Source organism: Stegastes partitus, unplaced genomic scaffold (assembly GCF_000690725.1).
Source record: "Stegastes partitus isolate 25-593 unplaced genomic scaffold, Stegastes_partitus-1.0.2 Scaffold1582, whole genome shotgun sequence".
NCBI lineage: Eukaryota > Metazoa > Chordata > Actinopteri > Pomacentridae > Stegastes > Stegastes partitus.
The window spans coordinates 120481-136400 of record NW_007579313.1 but is presented as its reverse complement, the minus strand read 5'-3'; the positions used below and the strand labels follow the sequence as shown (position 1 = coordinate 136400).

Sequence of the window (15920 nt, the reverse complement as noted above, 5' to 3'; positions counted from 1 at the left end):
CAGCATGTGTGTGTGAAATTCCCCTGTCCCCCAGTGAGACACTGGAAAACCATGCGTATTCAGCCAAAACCACTACTGGGGCAGTCACTCTCTTCCCCTTTATCGCTCTCTCTCTCTTTTTATCTCTGCTCTTTGCAGCCCTCTTTTCACAGCACATGCATGTTATAGTACTATTTGACACAGTTTGAATGTATTGCAACAGAGTGTTTTTACAGTAGACACACTGAAGCCCAGTGTCTCACATTAACAAGTGATCAGAAATGAATGAACTTTTTTCGGTCCTTACAAATTGATTCAGAAAAGGCCTTTAATGTTCCAATATCAGTGTTGCAAACTTACCACAGAATGCAAAAAATAAATGAGATATAAACTGAGCATATGTTCACAGTTTAGTTTAATTTATATGTTCTATATGCTCTTCAAAACATACTGATTAGATAAGAGTTAGTTTTTTTTGTTTGTTCGTTTTTTAAATGATGTCTTTCACAGGCTATTCCTCTGGAGTCATATAAAGACACACACACTGTTTTTATTCCACCACATGCACAAATCCAAATAGAACATGAAGTGAAACACGAGAGGTGGAGGAAGGCAGAACAAGAGAGGTGGAGAAAAATAAAGAAATAAAGAAGAGGTACAAAAAAAATTACACAAACTGGTGAAGTGAAAGGTCCACAGAATGACACGTTTTAAAACAGAGTGAAGGAGAAACAGAGGAAGGAGTGGGATAGATAAAAAGATGGATGGATGAATCTAAGTGTTTTCAGTGAAATATGAACAGAAATAATTGCTGCGCTATTCCCTCATCCTTAATGTTTAATACGCCATTATTCATCGTCTCCGCATCTCTCCGACGGTTCTTACCACTGTCAGAGTCAGACGCTCAAAGAGCTCGCACGCACACACACACACACACACACACACACTCACTGAAACCACAGAAACTGGAGAAATTTGCCTTTTTTTAGCAACCAAAATGTCGATTTTAGATTGACTCAGTCTTACGATGCTGTGCCTTATTTGATCTGATAAATAGCTTCAGGTATACATTCATCAAAAACAGATATGAAAGGATGAACGGGACAATAACGGTTTCAAATTAGTAGACAGTAATAGTAAAACAGTTTTTTTAAACTAGGATTACCTGTTGCTGTATGATAAAGACATAACAATTCAAAGTTGAATACATGAATCCAAAATTTCCCCTTTTCGACATAAATAATTACTTGTGTACTTCAGCTATTTAAGGCTTTGTTGGTTTGTTTTTCTTTCTTTTGCTAATAGAAAAAATGAAACAAGTTTTATACCATAAAAACACTTATCTGAAGCACAACCCACCCATGAGGGGTATTTTGTCTTCGAGGTCCCTCATCAGTTACCCAGGGAGACGTGGAGCTTCAGTAACCACTGAATCATTTCTCTACTGCTCCAAAAATAACATTTAACTTGACAACTAGAAATAGGATTCAGAGCAGTTTGCAATGTTATGATGAAAATTGCAGCGGTCTCTGTAATACCAGAATCTAAAAATATACAAACAAATTTGTGGCTTCAACCATTTCTTGTTTATCAATTATTTGCCTTAGGAAAAGCAAGAAATAGACTCTTATTAATAGCACTTTTAGCAGTTCTGAAAAGTGACACTTCATAGGAAGAATTAAGCACTACTGTACAAAGACACCCCATGTGAATCGATATTAAGTATTGCTATCATTAGCTCACAATGAATTATTGCCTGCAATTATATAGATTATGGCATTAATCATGTGTTTAATTGGTCTTTTGTAGGCTCGTTATTAATTCAGAACAGCAGGGAAGAGAGTATGTTCTTTTATTTATTAATGCGCTCCCCCCATAGTGCACGCTCTCGCTGGTTCATGCTATAGGTAGAAGCATGTAGACACGAGGAGAGGAGGAGAGGAGATCGACAGGAGCCTCGCTCTCATGTATCAATCCTCAATCCGCCTTCTATCAGAAGTGTCATCGTTACCGCGTGTACAAAGAGTTTTTTATCCAGTTGGTTAACCACAACACCTTCCAACCTTCTCATTAATTTTGCTTTTAACTTAGAAGCACAATTATAGCAGTTGATTATTAAAAAAAAACTGGAGCTCAGTTGAGTAATCAGCAGCAAGGACGGATGTTCTCTGTTGATCCACATGTTGCCCAGATGCTGCCTCACTCGATCCTGTCTGAAGTCGTCTATTTGGGCCGCAAGTCGGCCCTCCTTCTGTTGTCTTCACATAAGAAAGGGAGAAATATGTATATCGTTGGAGGACTGTGAAAGACTAAACATGAGAAGGTGTTTGTTTTGTTTTATTTCTCTGAATCAATGCACATAAACTGAAACAAACAGGTCAAAATATAATCAAGCAGAATTAATTTAATTTAATGTAACTAAAGCTCCACTACTGGTTAAAACAAATGTGAATGTGTCACATTCTTGAATTCCTGAGGTTTTCAAGATTATATATTTTTTAAATATTATGATAAACAAAACAAAAAAAAAAGCTAATTAAAGATTTATTAAACATGTGCATCACAAAGATGCAGGTGTAAAAAGTCTATAGGTTTTTCCAAGGTGACACTTTCTAACCTCTTTTGCGTCTCAACTTTCTGGCCTCATCTTCCACGTTCACATTTGTCCATTTGTGCATCTAAAGTCTGCATGTGCTTGTTCATCTGTACACGTGCACGTCTGGTGAATGCTCTGTGCATGCTCTTCCCTTTACAGTAAGTTTTACCTGCACGTGTGGCTTTACTTGCTTTGGGGATCTCTGTGTGTTTGTGGGTGTGTGTGTGTGAGTAAGTGTGTGTGTGTGTGTGTGTGTGTGTGTGTGTTTGTGTGTGTGTGTGTGAACCTGATCTCATTGTTCCATCCCAGACGGTCTCTGCATTAGGGAGCCACAGACAGGAAGTCAAACTCTTAATTATTTAGGAGAGGTGTTATCAAAGCTCTCTGCTCTCTCTCTCTCTCTCTCCTCTCTCTCTCACTCTGTTTTTTTCTTTTATATATTTATTTATTTGCTTGTTCTTGATGCATCATCTGTTCCACATGCAAATAAAGCAAATTTTGTTTTTCTTTGTATCTCTTAGGGGCTGTTTTTTTGTCCCACCTGCCTGGTGCGCTTTATCGTACCACCCCTTTCTTTCCATTTGTCTTTCTCAGCTGTCCTCACATTTCTCACTTCTTTTATTCTCCGGCCTGGCTTTTCCACTTTCTCTTCATCTTCTCTTTCAATTCACAATCTCTCTCTCTCTCTCTCTCTCTGTCTCCCTCGCCTCGTCTGTATCAGGTGGCAGGCATGGTATTGCGGCCTGTGCCCATCATCCTATCATATTCTCTAATGCAAACAGGGAATGGCAACCTGTCAATAAAATGCCATTTTAAATCAGTTATGTTTACTGCAACACACACGTACTTAAGAGAAATTCACAACAACAGACCAACCATCCCGCCACTTGTTTGTTCTCGTACTCATGCACAGTCTCTCTGTTTTGAATGTAAGCACCAACTCTTTACTCTGTCCCACTGCCAAAGTCTCCCTGTCCCTGGTTCTCTCTGCGTCCTACACAAACACACACCGGTCTCCACTGCGTCCAGCTCGTACGGTGACAGCTACAGCCTTGTCCCGCTCTGCGTTAGCGAGCCCCTGGCTGCTCACATCAAAACCCCCTCCACCCGTTTTTTTTCACTTCCCGGTGATCACTGTTAAAATGATTGAAGCTTCCTCTGTCTTTCCATTATCAAGCACATAAGCACACGAGTGTATGCGCGGATACGCACACACGTACAGGTATGCGCACACACACACACACACACACACTCTCCGTGCGCACACATACGCCGTGGTGTACGTGGCGGCGCTTCTCCAGCAGACCAACACTGCCCTCTTCAGGCTCAGTGTTAAAGGTAATTTGAACCATACTCAGAAACATGAAAGGTGTTCGTGTGTGTTTTTGCATACATCTGCACATCTATTGAATGAAAGCTATTAGTTGTTTTGGTTTATATTTTTTGAGAAAGCATGAGTGGCAGAAGAATCAGGTGGTGTTTGGCCTCCTTTTCATTTCAGGGAGGAACTAATGAGTCAGTTTTCACAAGCAGGTTGCTCCACATTGGTTCCTGACATGAGTATACGGTGTAATTAATCGGCAAAACTTCAAAGCAGTTTGGTGATTTTATTTGTGCACGCAGCTCTCATCTAATTTTTTAATTTTCACCAGCTCTGAAATAATTGTCGCACGTCTTCAGTGGAACTTCACGACGTGCGTTCCGTCTGAAACATTACAACACAGTTGTCTGTGTAAAGAGAAATTTGGTGAAATGTTACTGCTTTATTCAGTGTTGCAACGAATGACATCAGTTGCAGCGTAGATGTCATTTACTATGGTAGAGTGCACACATGCATACACACACACGCTTAGTTGCACAGTTAAATAGTGTAACAGAGCCTTACGCTTCAACCCTAGTACTTTCGTATGGCTGGCAGATTTCCTTTATTTAACCGAAACACAGGGCAACATTGTGAGAACATTTGCACACACACACACACACACACACACACACACACACACAGACACATTGATCAGAGGTTGGGTTAAGCGTGGCAGGCTGCGAGGCATGTTAAGCAGGCTAAGCAGTAGAAAGAGACGTGAGGAAGATGTTGGGAAGCGATCCGCTGTGCACCAGACTGCGTGTGCATATGTGTGTGTTTGTTTGTGTGTGTGAGTGTGTTACGTGTGTGTTGGTGCTGTATGCAGTCAGCACAGGGTGGGTATCAAAATGCAAACAGCAGCTGAGTTTGTCAGCCTCCAAATATGCACAGTTGGAGACGGTAATAGATCATTTTTTATTATTATCTAAATTGTATGTTTTGGGGTTTTTTTACTTTTATTTTTGCTTTTTTGTTGTTGTTGTTTGTTGACTTTATTAAATTCTATCCATTAAGGGTCCCAAGCTGTGACAACTTCAGACATTTAGCGGTTAAATAGACAAAATCTTCACTTTTACACTTAAAAAATGTGCCAGTTTGTGTTAATTTTGAAACAAAACTGCTGAAATAATAAAACACGAAAGAAAACAAAGTTAATTAATAGATGTTTACGAATGTCAAGAATTATTTTTGTGTTTTAAGAGAAATCATCAATAGTGTAAAACATTTACTGCTTCACCTGAAACAGATTTCAGGCAGAAATAAAGAATTCAGCGCACTAGATTATGCAGTCATCCGTTTGAAATAAAGTCATTTTAGTTCTTTCGTTTTCCTTGGAATTTGATTTGCAAGCTGTTGTATGCTGTCAGCTAAGTGAATGACCATAAAGCATCCAGTCAACCCGCGTGGCAGCCCCAAGGATTTGCGTTCATCCTCATACATTCACCGTACATCATGAACCAGGCAGGAAATATGTCTGAACGAGGGAAAAAAAAAAAAAAAGCTTTCCAGTAACCAGAGACAGTAACACTGCTGAGGTACATGTAGGATTTCTAGCAACTTTCAGTATTTAGATCTCCTTCTGAGAGCTGATTTCCCGTGGTTTCAGTTAAAGGACCACTCAGTCTCTATGTGATTTCCTTTAGACTGCATAGCGGGTGCCTATAAATAAATCATGTCTGGACACTGTAGCCTAAACGCATACAGAGGTATCATAATTATCATAGATCAAAAGCTGATGACATTACAGCGTTGGACCGGTCCTATCCCATGTCAGTTCCGCGGCTGCCCATCTTTACGTTGTTTCATTATTGAGTTATGGCATGCATAATTTAACACCGACAGATATGGATCCATCCGTTGAGAGAGTGTGGAAAGAACAGAGGGAGGGAGAGTGAAACAGAGAGAGAGAGAGAGAACGCTAGTGATATGGGCCGGGCAAGCTTTCCCTTTGGTCTCTGTTTTACTTTTCCCCCATTTTTTTTCACTTTGCTGTTTCTCTTTTTGTCATCTCTACCCCTTTATGTGCATCAATCTGCCCATTTCTTTTTTTTTTAAAGCTTATCTGTACACTTTATTGTGATGGGAATCAAAAAGAATGTGGACGTAGGAAATATGTGTGCATCATCCTGCATATGCATATAAATGTGAGGTCGATCCTTTGATCTTTTTTTTTTTAGCACATATTCATACATGTTTGTGTGCTACAGGTTTGCAGCCATACACAGACTACGGCTTCGTGCTGGTGGCCTGTACAGCTGTTGGATGTGGAGCCAGTTTACCGTCCACAGGACGAACACTGCAAGGCTTACCTGCTGGTATGCATGTGCACACACACACACACACACACACACACACACACATATATATGAAGGTCTTGGAGATGCAGAATCTTCATCCCGTTATTAAACATATAAATTTTTTGATTTCATGAAGAGACACTTATTTTAAAAATGAAGTACTGTTCACACCTGACAGGTTTTTTCAACTAAAACACATTAAATTTGAAATAAGTGCATAAAGATCATTTACAGTAGATTCTCTGACCAGACATTTACTTAGATGTGTGCTATATTGTTCTAAATGTATTATTTAAATTTTTATTTTAATTTAAACTGAAATTTAACTAAATTTCTCATGTTTTGTGAATATTTTTGTTACAGTTTACCTTTGTCTCCATCTTCTTTACTATCTTCTCAGATATATTATCCTCCTTTTGCTCTTCACACTTCTTTTTCTCCTCCCCCTGCTCTCCTTTTTTGAATCCTCCCCCTCATATTCCCTGGTTTTGCCTCTCTTGCTGCATCGCGCTACCCTTCACCTTTCTCTCTCTCTTCTTCTTACATAGACCTTACATTGTTGTCTGACTAAAATAATATCTTGCAATTTAATTTATTAAGAACTTCAATTTTGCAGTTTTTTCCTCTCTAATTAGTCCTCCTCTCTGCCGTCTCACCTTCTGTCTTGTCCCTTTTCTGTTTTCCTTTTTTCCCATCTTCTCTACTCCTCTTTTTTGTATTTATTGCACCTACCTTCTTTTATGCTTAAACATTTCATTTAAGTTGTTCGTGCATTTTTACACCCATTTGTTTACATTACATAACCCATTACCTATTACATCTTTTGTCTTTATACACATCTAATCTCCTTATTTTTTCATATGTACCTCCTTTCTTTTTTAAGCTCCTCCTTCCCACCACTCCTCATTTCCTTGTATCTCACTACGAAGTGTTGCGTCGTCTTAGATAAATTTGTCGTTCTAATTAGACTTAATAAATACAAGTACATGTTTTTGTGGGTGTGTTGGTTCACAAATTTGATTTTAAACTCTCCTTCTGTGTAATTTTCCCCTCTCATGATCTCCTAAGTAATCTTTCCTTCTTCTTTATCATTCTAAGGGTTCAGTTTTCACAATTTCATAACCATGTCACCTTTTTCAAGTTTCCAGTTCACCAAACAGTGCTCAACTTGTCATTAGCTTTTAGTTTTACTGGTGCACACTTTGGTTCTAGCAAGACTTTTCTCAGAAATAATCCTTGTTCTGGATGCAAAGTGATGCTCGGGACTTTTGTTTGAAATACCCAGAAGAAGGGCTGCGAATTAATTCTAGATGTTAATTAATTGAAGTAGAAAACTCTCAGTTCCTCCTCTCCTTTCCGTCTGTTGTACTCCAGGTGTGTGGTCAACGCCCAGACACCTAATAATAAACACATCTGCGGTGGAGCTGTACTGGGATCAGCCATCCCAGCCTAATGGACACATCTCCCAGTACAGACTGAGCAGAGACGGTCACACTATTTTTACCGGAGACCAACGTGACCGGAATTACACCGACACTGGACTCCTGCCAAACCGCAGGTAGGGAGAATGCACTCGCACACGTTTACACACGCGTGATCACAAAAGTGTGCAAACATGTAGAAGTCGCAAAAACACATCACTTGTAGCTTCGTAAATAATCTTTGGTTTAAAGCCTAATTTTTAGCGTCCAAGCGTGTGTGTGTGTGTTGGTGCGCTTATATCGGGGTCACCCTGTTTTAAAAGCATCGCCATCCCATCCATGTCTCTCTCTGGACCGCACTCTGTATACGTCTGTTTGTGTCATTTAATGAGCAAATATTTGACATACCAATGACAGACGCAAACATTGCCACGCACACAAATTAAAATCACGAATCAGATCTGGCTTTTGCTTACAGACGGCAGCGGAGCGTAGATTTTATTTATCTGTTTATTTTCATTTAACCTTTATTAATCCGTGTCTTTTTTTTTTTTTTCCTCCCAAAATGGATTTTCTGTTTTAATTATGGGAGAGTAAAATGATACCGTCTCTCCTCCCCCCCTCTCTCTGTCTTTCCCGTCTCTCCCTCCTCAGCCTTCTCTCTCCTGAGACAATTTCTCTTTACCCCAAATAGAATTCTTGGGATAACACCCTGCAGTACTCCAATCTCCTCTATGTGTGAGTGAAAGAGAAAGAGAAAGGGAGGAAGGAAGAAGATAGGACTGTATGTGTGTGTGACGTTTAATTTTCCCTAATTCCAGATAGTCTGCCAGAAGGCATTCCTGTCCCGACCCTTCGCTTCTCATCACTTGTCTCGCCTCCTGTTCACTTCTCTTCCCTCTCACCCTCCTATCCTTTTCCCCTCTTACCTCATTCCCTTCCTCTTTCCCTTCTTTTCCCAATTTAGCCCTGCGCCGAGAATTACACAGGGAGCACCGGCCCCATTATCCAGGCAGACTCGTGTGTGCGCGTGCGAGTGCGCGCCTTTGTGTGTGTGTGTGTGCGCGCGTGTGTGTGTGTGTGTGGTGCGTGAGACCGCTCAAAGTGGCCATTGATTATTTATGACAATGTTGATTAGCTGTCACTTTGCTTCGGCAGCCCAGGAAGTGTCTAAGATGACGAGAGAATTAACCTATTCCCTCTGGCTGGCCCCGCAGGACACACACACACACACACACATTCACAGCCAAACAGATGCAAATGCCTCCACTCACCGATTACCTACCACACACACACACACAATTTTACTTTTGATATCCCAAGGCGGTGTTTACATTTAAGTAAATATCTTCCAGTGATGAAGTGTTTGACTTCATTCTCCCACTGAAACCTTATGCCAATGATACAGTTCTCCCTCTCCATCACTCTCTTCTTCTCTCTCCTCCCTCTCTCTTTCTATCTCTCCTTGACGTCGTCGGCGTGTCTCAGCGAGATGCATTTATTTATGTTTTTATACGTGTGTCTCTACTTGTGTGTGTGTGTGTGTGTCTATTAGAGTAACATATGAGTAGTTTTAATACCTTTCCCTGAGTGCGTTCTAACCCAGTGCCGAGGCGCTAATGGCCTCCTGTTTAAAACGCTCTGCACAGGAACAATAACCCAACACCGCCGCCTATTAATGCATGTGTGCTGGGGTTTATAGCAAATTAAAGGCTTTTAATGTTAAATGGTGGCCCACTTACACAGCTAATGTAGGCTTTAGCACCAACCAGCCACACGCTCTTAAAAGGGAAATCTATCTTATGATGTCATGAGCAAGAGAGGTGGAGAGTGTGTCGAGAGGCAGCGAGACAAATGAAAGCGAGGGAGAGAAAAGGTGCGTGACGGAGAAATGTGAAGAAATCAAGGTAGTGGTTACTGTATAAGCACAAACACGCGGCGACATGTGGACGCACACTTTGAAATGCTGAAATGTAAATCATGCTGGCATATGGAGAAAGCCATATCTTCTGTGGGTCTTTCCAGGGATTGTTTCAGAAAAGTTTAAACATTAAATTTCTCCCCTTTTGTTGGTTGATCACAACTTTGAAGCTTATAATTCAAACTCATCACAGAAGTATTTGTGATTTTCATAACTTTTTTTCCCCCCACATTTGCCATGACAGGTAAGGATGAGTCAAATAAAGAATTCAGTTACACACGTTTTGATGTAAATAGGTAGTCCCAATAGGTGACGCTTCATTTCATTCAAAACTTTTTTCAGTTGTCATCCTTGGGTAGGAATATTCATCAACTACTGCAACTCAAGGTTCTTGTAAAGAGACAATCACGCTGCAAGAAAACCGATTCTCTAATTCATTTCAGTGAGACCACTGTGTTTTGCAAAGCCAATGTTCATTGTAAAAACACAAACAGCAAAATAACAGCAAGTTCTGGTTCAGATTTTCTTCTGCACAAACTGTTTACAGCATCGTGTAGCATGTAAGTGATAGCTCTGAGTTGAAAGACAACATTTTGCTGTAATGGATGGAAGAAAACTAGACATACACGGTGAGGTATTAGATGAATACGTTTTTTAATAACTGTGGAATGACTAAGATTAAACATGTGTCACATAATTTAATTAAATGTGTTATCAGGTAACCGAAATGTGCTAAGAAACGTATGTGAGCTATGTTAAAGAAGGAGTCTGCAATTCTGGAGAAAGTTTGTTCGCGTTTAGCTCCTTCCCATATTTAGTTATCGTTTGCCAGATTTTCCGTCCCTCTCGCTCCCTTCCCACTGCCGTCTTTCCTCCACTTCATGAGCGTACACACAGAATGGACTTCCAGCAGACCATGAGAAGATAATATAAACGTGTATCAGATTACAATTGCACACTCCACCTTTAACAAAACAGCTTTGTGGTGCATTGGCCCTTTAACACTGACTGCCTTTACATGATCCCTCAGTTCTCTGTTGTCTCTTTGCTGCTCTTTCTCTACACCCCTCTTTACACCTCTTGTCTGTGCAGGTATTTGTATGAGCTGCAGGCGACTACAGGGGGTGGGACTGGTGTGAGTGACAAATATGTTATACAAACACCAGTCTCGTGCCCCACTGGGATCCCACCTCCCCACAATGTGACAGTGTCAGGCCCCTACTCCATCTCTCTTTCCTGGTCCCCTCCTGGTGAGTAGCAATCTAAATGAAAGGATATGTGGTTGGGTGAAAGGATGGATGGGCCCGGGGTCATTTTTCTGTGGAGTGAATTTAGTCGTTACAGTCGTGATCACTGATAACAGAGCTAACCTGTTTATATTTGTTAACAGTTTTTTGTGTGTCTCAATGTGCTCTGTGGGCATTTTATAATTCCAACATTTCAGCTTGTTAAAGAAATAATAAAATACTGTGCCCTTTGGTTGCATCACCCTACGCTTCTTTATCGAGGGACATTGGGAATATTATTAAAAGAACAACCAGCAGAGAGGGGGTCAGGCGAACAAAAGCCCTGAGTAGTTTTCCATTCACCTTCTGGCCTCTCAAGACCTGGACACATACACAGGCATACATGAGCATACACTTGGGGCTGAGTTTCATGCTTATGGGGCAGTGATTGTCTGCCCTAACCCATCTATCATTGACTATTACTCTCTCATTAGGCTGATTTCCTATCTCAGAAACCGCTTAAAGGGGCCAACTAGCAAAGACACTTCACTTTGTTGTGTGTGTGTGTGTGGATTTGTGTGTCTTTTGTTTCTGTATGTTTGTGCCTGTGTTTATGTATGCATCTTTACACATGTGTATTTGAGCGCGTGCGTGTGCGTGTGCGTGCGCGTCATTGTGAGATATTTCCATAGGCAGGCCTATTCTATTGTCATTATGGGCTGATTTTAAAGGTGAGGAAATATCGGCTGGGTTCTCACGCTTGGTTAACTCCCTGAGCCCAGAGTCTGGAGTGTTTTCGTCTTGTGTGTGTATATGTGTGTGTGTGCATGCCCGACTCCGTGGCAGCGTGTCTGCCGGTGTGTACGTACGTGCGCATGTGTTTGTGTCTTAATATGCATACACTGACTGCCAAAGCACTGACGTATGGCTATTAAAAAGACATTTACTCTAGGATCAATTCCTCCATTGTGGTGTTTGTGCCTGTCTGTGGGTGCATGTGTGTATCAGAGAAAGAGAGGCTCTTGTATGTATGTTTTTGTTGTATGTAAGAGAACATGTGAATTGTAATTGGAGGCATCATGTGTGTGAAATATAAGATGGTAAAACAGCTGATTGGTTGTAAATAATAGAACTTAAATATCACTTAAACTTCATTGGCATTATCACCTCTGTGTGTGCTTACATATAAATATCTCTCTTTGTGTGTGTGTGTCTGTGTGTTGTGTGAAGGTGTGTTAATGCAGCCAAAGTGTGTTCATATAAAAAGCTCCATGTGCTGAAGTCAGAGGTGTGTGTGTAGGTGCATGTGTGCATATGTGAGTTGGGGGGTGAATAATTGAAGTCTTTCATTTGTCTGGTAATCAGTTCGTTCTCAAGATATCCAGAGTTCATGAATGTTGAATAACCCATCACAATACAGTTGGCCTGAATTATGGAAAAACCTCCGGTGAGAATATTAACAAAGTCTCGGGCCGTGTGTGTATCTGTGTGAGTGTTGTCTGTATGTATACATCGGTGTGTTTTTGTCTGGTTGAGAGACCACAGTGCCAGGATTGTAAAGCAAAGATTAGTCAGCTTTATGTGTTTTAGATACAGAATAGGACTGTATTTATTAAAATACAAACCATCTGTCAAAGTATTGTATACACGATACACGTAACAATATTATATGCAACTGCCTAAAACACAATTATCGCTAAAATTTGACTGTACCTAAAAATAAAGTTGTAAAGGAGTTGTGCTTTATGATTTCTGTCTTACAGTATGAAACAGAAATAAAACAATCGTTCTGGCATGTGCTAAAACGTGGGTATCCAACTACAACTGTTCCCCTTTTTACAGATCGCGCACCTTGTGAATGCTTTTTGTCGCCAGCTAAGAGACTTTTATTGGTGTTTTTTAGCCACTCTTCCTTGCAGATCATTTGTTTGAGTACTCCCTTGAGATTTTCAGTATTTTTAAGTCTTGAGGGCAACTCCAAAAGCTCTAGTTTGCCAAACTGGTTAATGGTGGATTTTGAGGTTTACTTTGGGTCATTGTCCTGATGTGACAGCTGGCTTCTTTTCAGCTTCACTTGCCCGACTGATTGCATGACATTTGCATCTAGAATTTGCCATTTTTTGGTGAGATCCATTTTTCCCCTCTATCTGTACGGTATTTCCTGTTCCGGTGCCACAGAACAAAGCATGATAACTCTTCTATGTAGACACTGTTTGTGCATCAACGCTGCACAACACAACAGTTTACCACCTCTCATGTCAGCTAAAACATCCTGCAGCTCTTTTGCAATCATGTAGGGGTTTTGCTACATCTTTTTCAGCAGCAGACATGAAGCCCTAATCTTATGGATAGTGGGAATGACAAGCAGTGCTTTAATATCTTATTTTAGTCCTCCCATTACTTTGCAGACACAAATTACTCCATTTTCTGATCATAGTCAGTTACTTAGAGGAGCTAATAGTTATCAGGAGCCTTTCAAATCCTGTCGTTAGTTAAGCACTAATGAGTTCATGAAGTTCCAAGTGTTTGACAAGTTGTAATGTACCCAAAGTTTTGCACACGCCACAACGACCGTTGACTTTTATTCTATTTTTATTTCAAAATTGGCAGTGAATTACCATTTAATGCATAGACTTCTTTTCACTTGTAATCAACAGTATTATTTTTCTTGCACCCCCCGTGACCCTAGTGAGGACTAAGCGGTGTATAGAAAATGGATGAAACTTTTACACACAACAGGCTGAAGGCTGTACCAAAGCAGTTTGGGAACGGCAATGAAAAACCATGTGTATTTATTTATTGTGCCTTCTGCCGTGCATGTAACGTGTTCAAAATATAGTATGCTGGCAGTTTGGCTGGTAGAGAAAGAAGTTTAAATCATTCCCCTTATTTTGCTTTTTTTGTTTATTTTGTGAATGTATTCAAATAAATGTCATTCCCAAAAAAAGTACATCATATCATGTCTCTTTCCACAGTTCAACTAAACAACAACCAGCCTTTGAAGTACAACATCCTGTTCAATCCAGGAAGTGACAGTGCTGCAATGCATCGTGCTGGACAGGCCCTGAGCCTTAATGTGACAGGTCTAGAGCCTTTCACCACTTACTACATAAGAGTGCAGGCCTGTCAGAGAGGTAAGTTACTTCATTTAAAATGAAATCATCTGCATCGCATTATTAAATTGCCGTAGTTCATGAGTTCACAGCACAGAAAATCTACTGTACAACAGACACTACAATCTCAAAAGCAACATTGCAGGTTTATCTCTCCTATACGTATAGGGTTGTTATAGGAAACTTCAATGTCATACCGTCTCTTGAAATTTGTGTTTCTGTGACAACTACCCTGTTTTGCTCCTTACAGAGGGATGTGGGTTAGGCGAGGGGGTCTACGTTCAGACTCTAGAGACCAGCCCAGAAGATCTGCTGCCCCCCACATTAAACGCTGTGGGAGCCAACGTCCTGGAGATCCACTGGTCATCCCCGAAAAAACCAAATGGAGTCATCACCTCCTACCACATATACAGGTAACATAGACACAGAAAAGAACGCGTACAGCACACTGAGACATATATATTCTTTCTGCTTCGTTATGTATGTGTGTAGTGGATGGTGTTTCTTTTCCTTTGCATGTTTTAGAAGTGTGGATTCAGTGACGTGTCATGTTCCACCTTCCCCAAAACAGAGTCTAATAGGTTGAGCTCTGAGGCGCAAACAGCCCAGTTTTGCGAGACAAATTCATACTAAAATAAAAGTGTTAGTATCCTCAGAACATTCAGAACATTCCATCAACATCAGGAGAATTTTCTGCCCTGCCACCTCTGTTTTAAGGTATGGCCCTGTTATGGCAACGATAACCACTTGGCTGGCGTGAAGAAAGATCATCTTTGTAGTTAGAAGAAGCCAACACGAACTGTCCTGCCCTAATCTCCTGCCTAAGACATTTTGCAGTGATGCAACAACAGCATCATAACAACTCCAACAATGATGCATCACATCAATGGTTGCCCTTTTTTTTTAGGCAAGACAGTCCAATTTCTGCGTTAAGTGCCCATTTGAATCATCTGAGTGAAGAAGTGGATGAAATTTGTTATTAAAAAGCAACACTATTTTCATTCACTTAACCTATGATGTAAACCAAGCATTTTTAGCCACACGAATCATTGAGATAGTTGAGAAACTATTGCTGAAGAATGACCGTAAAGTGCTTTTTTGTGACTTGCTGTCTGGAGGAGCATAGCCTTTTTTATCTTAATATATTAAAACTGGATGATGAAGTAAAGAGAAGCAGACATAGACACCATACACAAAGCTGCCTTCACATTCTCACTGTGTGCACTCATACATGCCAGCATGTCCATGTTCTACTCAGAATATCACAACATAAATTAACCTGAAGCAACACACATACATCACATACTCATATGTGCATACATTTAACATATATACTTACTTTTACATACAGAAACATGTACAAGTTTTGGTCATGTGTCTTTGGGCAAATGCCTGCTTACTAGTCCATGTACTGTGTGTGTGTGTGAATGTGCATCTTTGTGTGTGTGTGTGTGTGTGTGTGTGTGTTTGTGTGTGTGTGTGTGTGTGTGTATTAATGCATGCTGAAGGTCGTGGTCCGCTTGTTGACCAAAGAGTGTGTGATCTGTATGCAGGGTCAGACCAGACTAAGCCCTTTAAGTCCTCAGGAAACACACATTAGCATAGCAGTACACACACACACAAACACACACGCACACTGACACATCTGGCATGATCAGACTCAGGCAGACAGGGACTTGGATAAAACAGGAAAATCTCTCTTTCTCTGTCTCATACACACACCTGAAACCCTCCGTAATCAAAGACAAATGGGCTTACCAAGACATCAGGGTGCTTGCATCAGCCAGTGACTTACACACAGTGTTTAAGACGTGATGTTACATTTTTTATTTCAATTCCACACAAACTAAGCGTGTTTATTTTCAGGACAATAAAGGAAACTCAAATATATGACTATAGTTTTAGTGGTATATTTGGAATATACCACAATTACAAAAAAGCGCCCTATGCTTTGAGCATAGGTGCTTAAAGTATACTTTCATAATAGTGTACTGTTTTATTAGC

General features: G+C 40.5%; 1 protein-coding gene across 1 annotated transcript in view; it reads left to right on the top strand.

The window, feature by feature from the left end:
* The window catches only part of LOC103371422 (usherin-like), a gene marked incomplete at its 5' end in the record, with an annotated part of 67663 nt that overhangs the window by 13408 nt on the left and 38335 nt on the right, over positions 1–15920 (top strand). The window contains 5 exons of the mRNA XM_008300747.1: positions 6146–6253; positions 7610–7793; positions 10670–10827; positions 13779–13937; positions 14167–14329. Coding sequence (XP_008298969.1) covers positions 6146–6253; positions 7610–7793; positions 10670–10827; positions 13779–13937; positions 14167–14329 — 772 coding nt within the window. The remainder of the gene's footprint in view (positions 1–6145; positions 6254–7609; positions 7794–10669; positions 10828–13778; positions 13938–14166; positions 14330–15920) is intronic.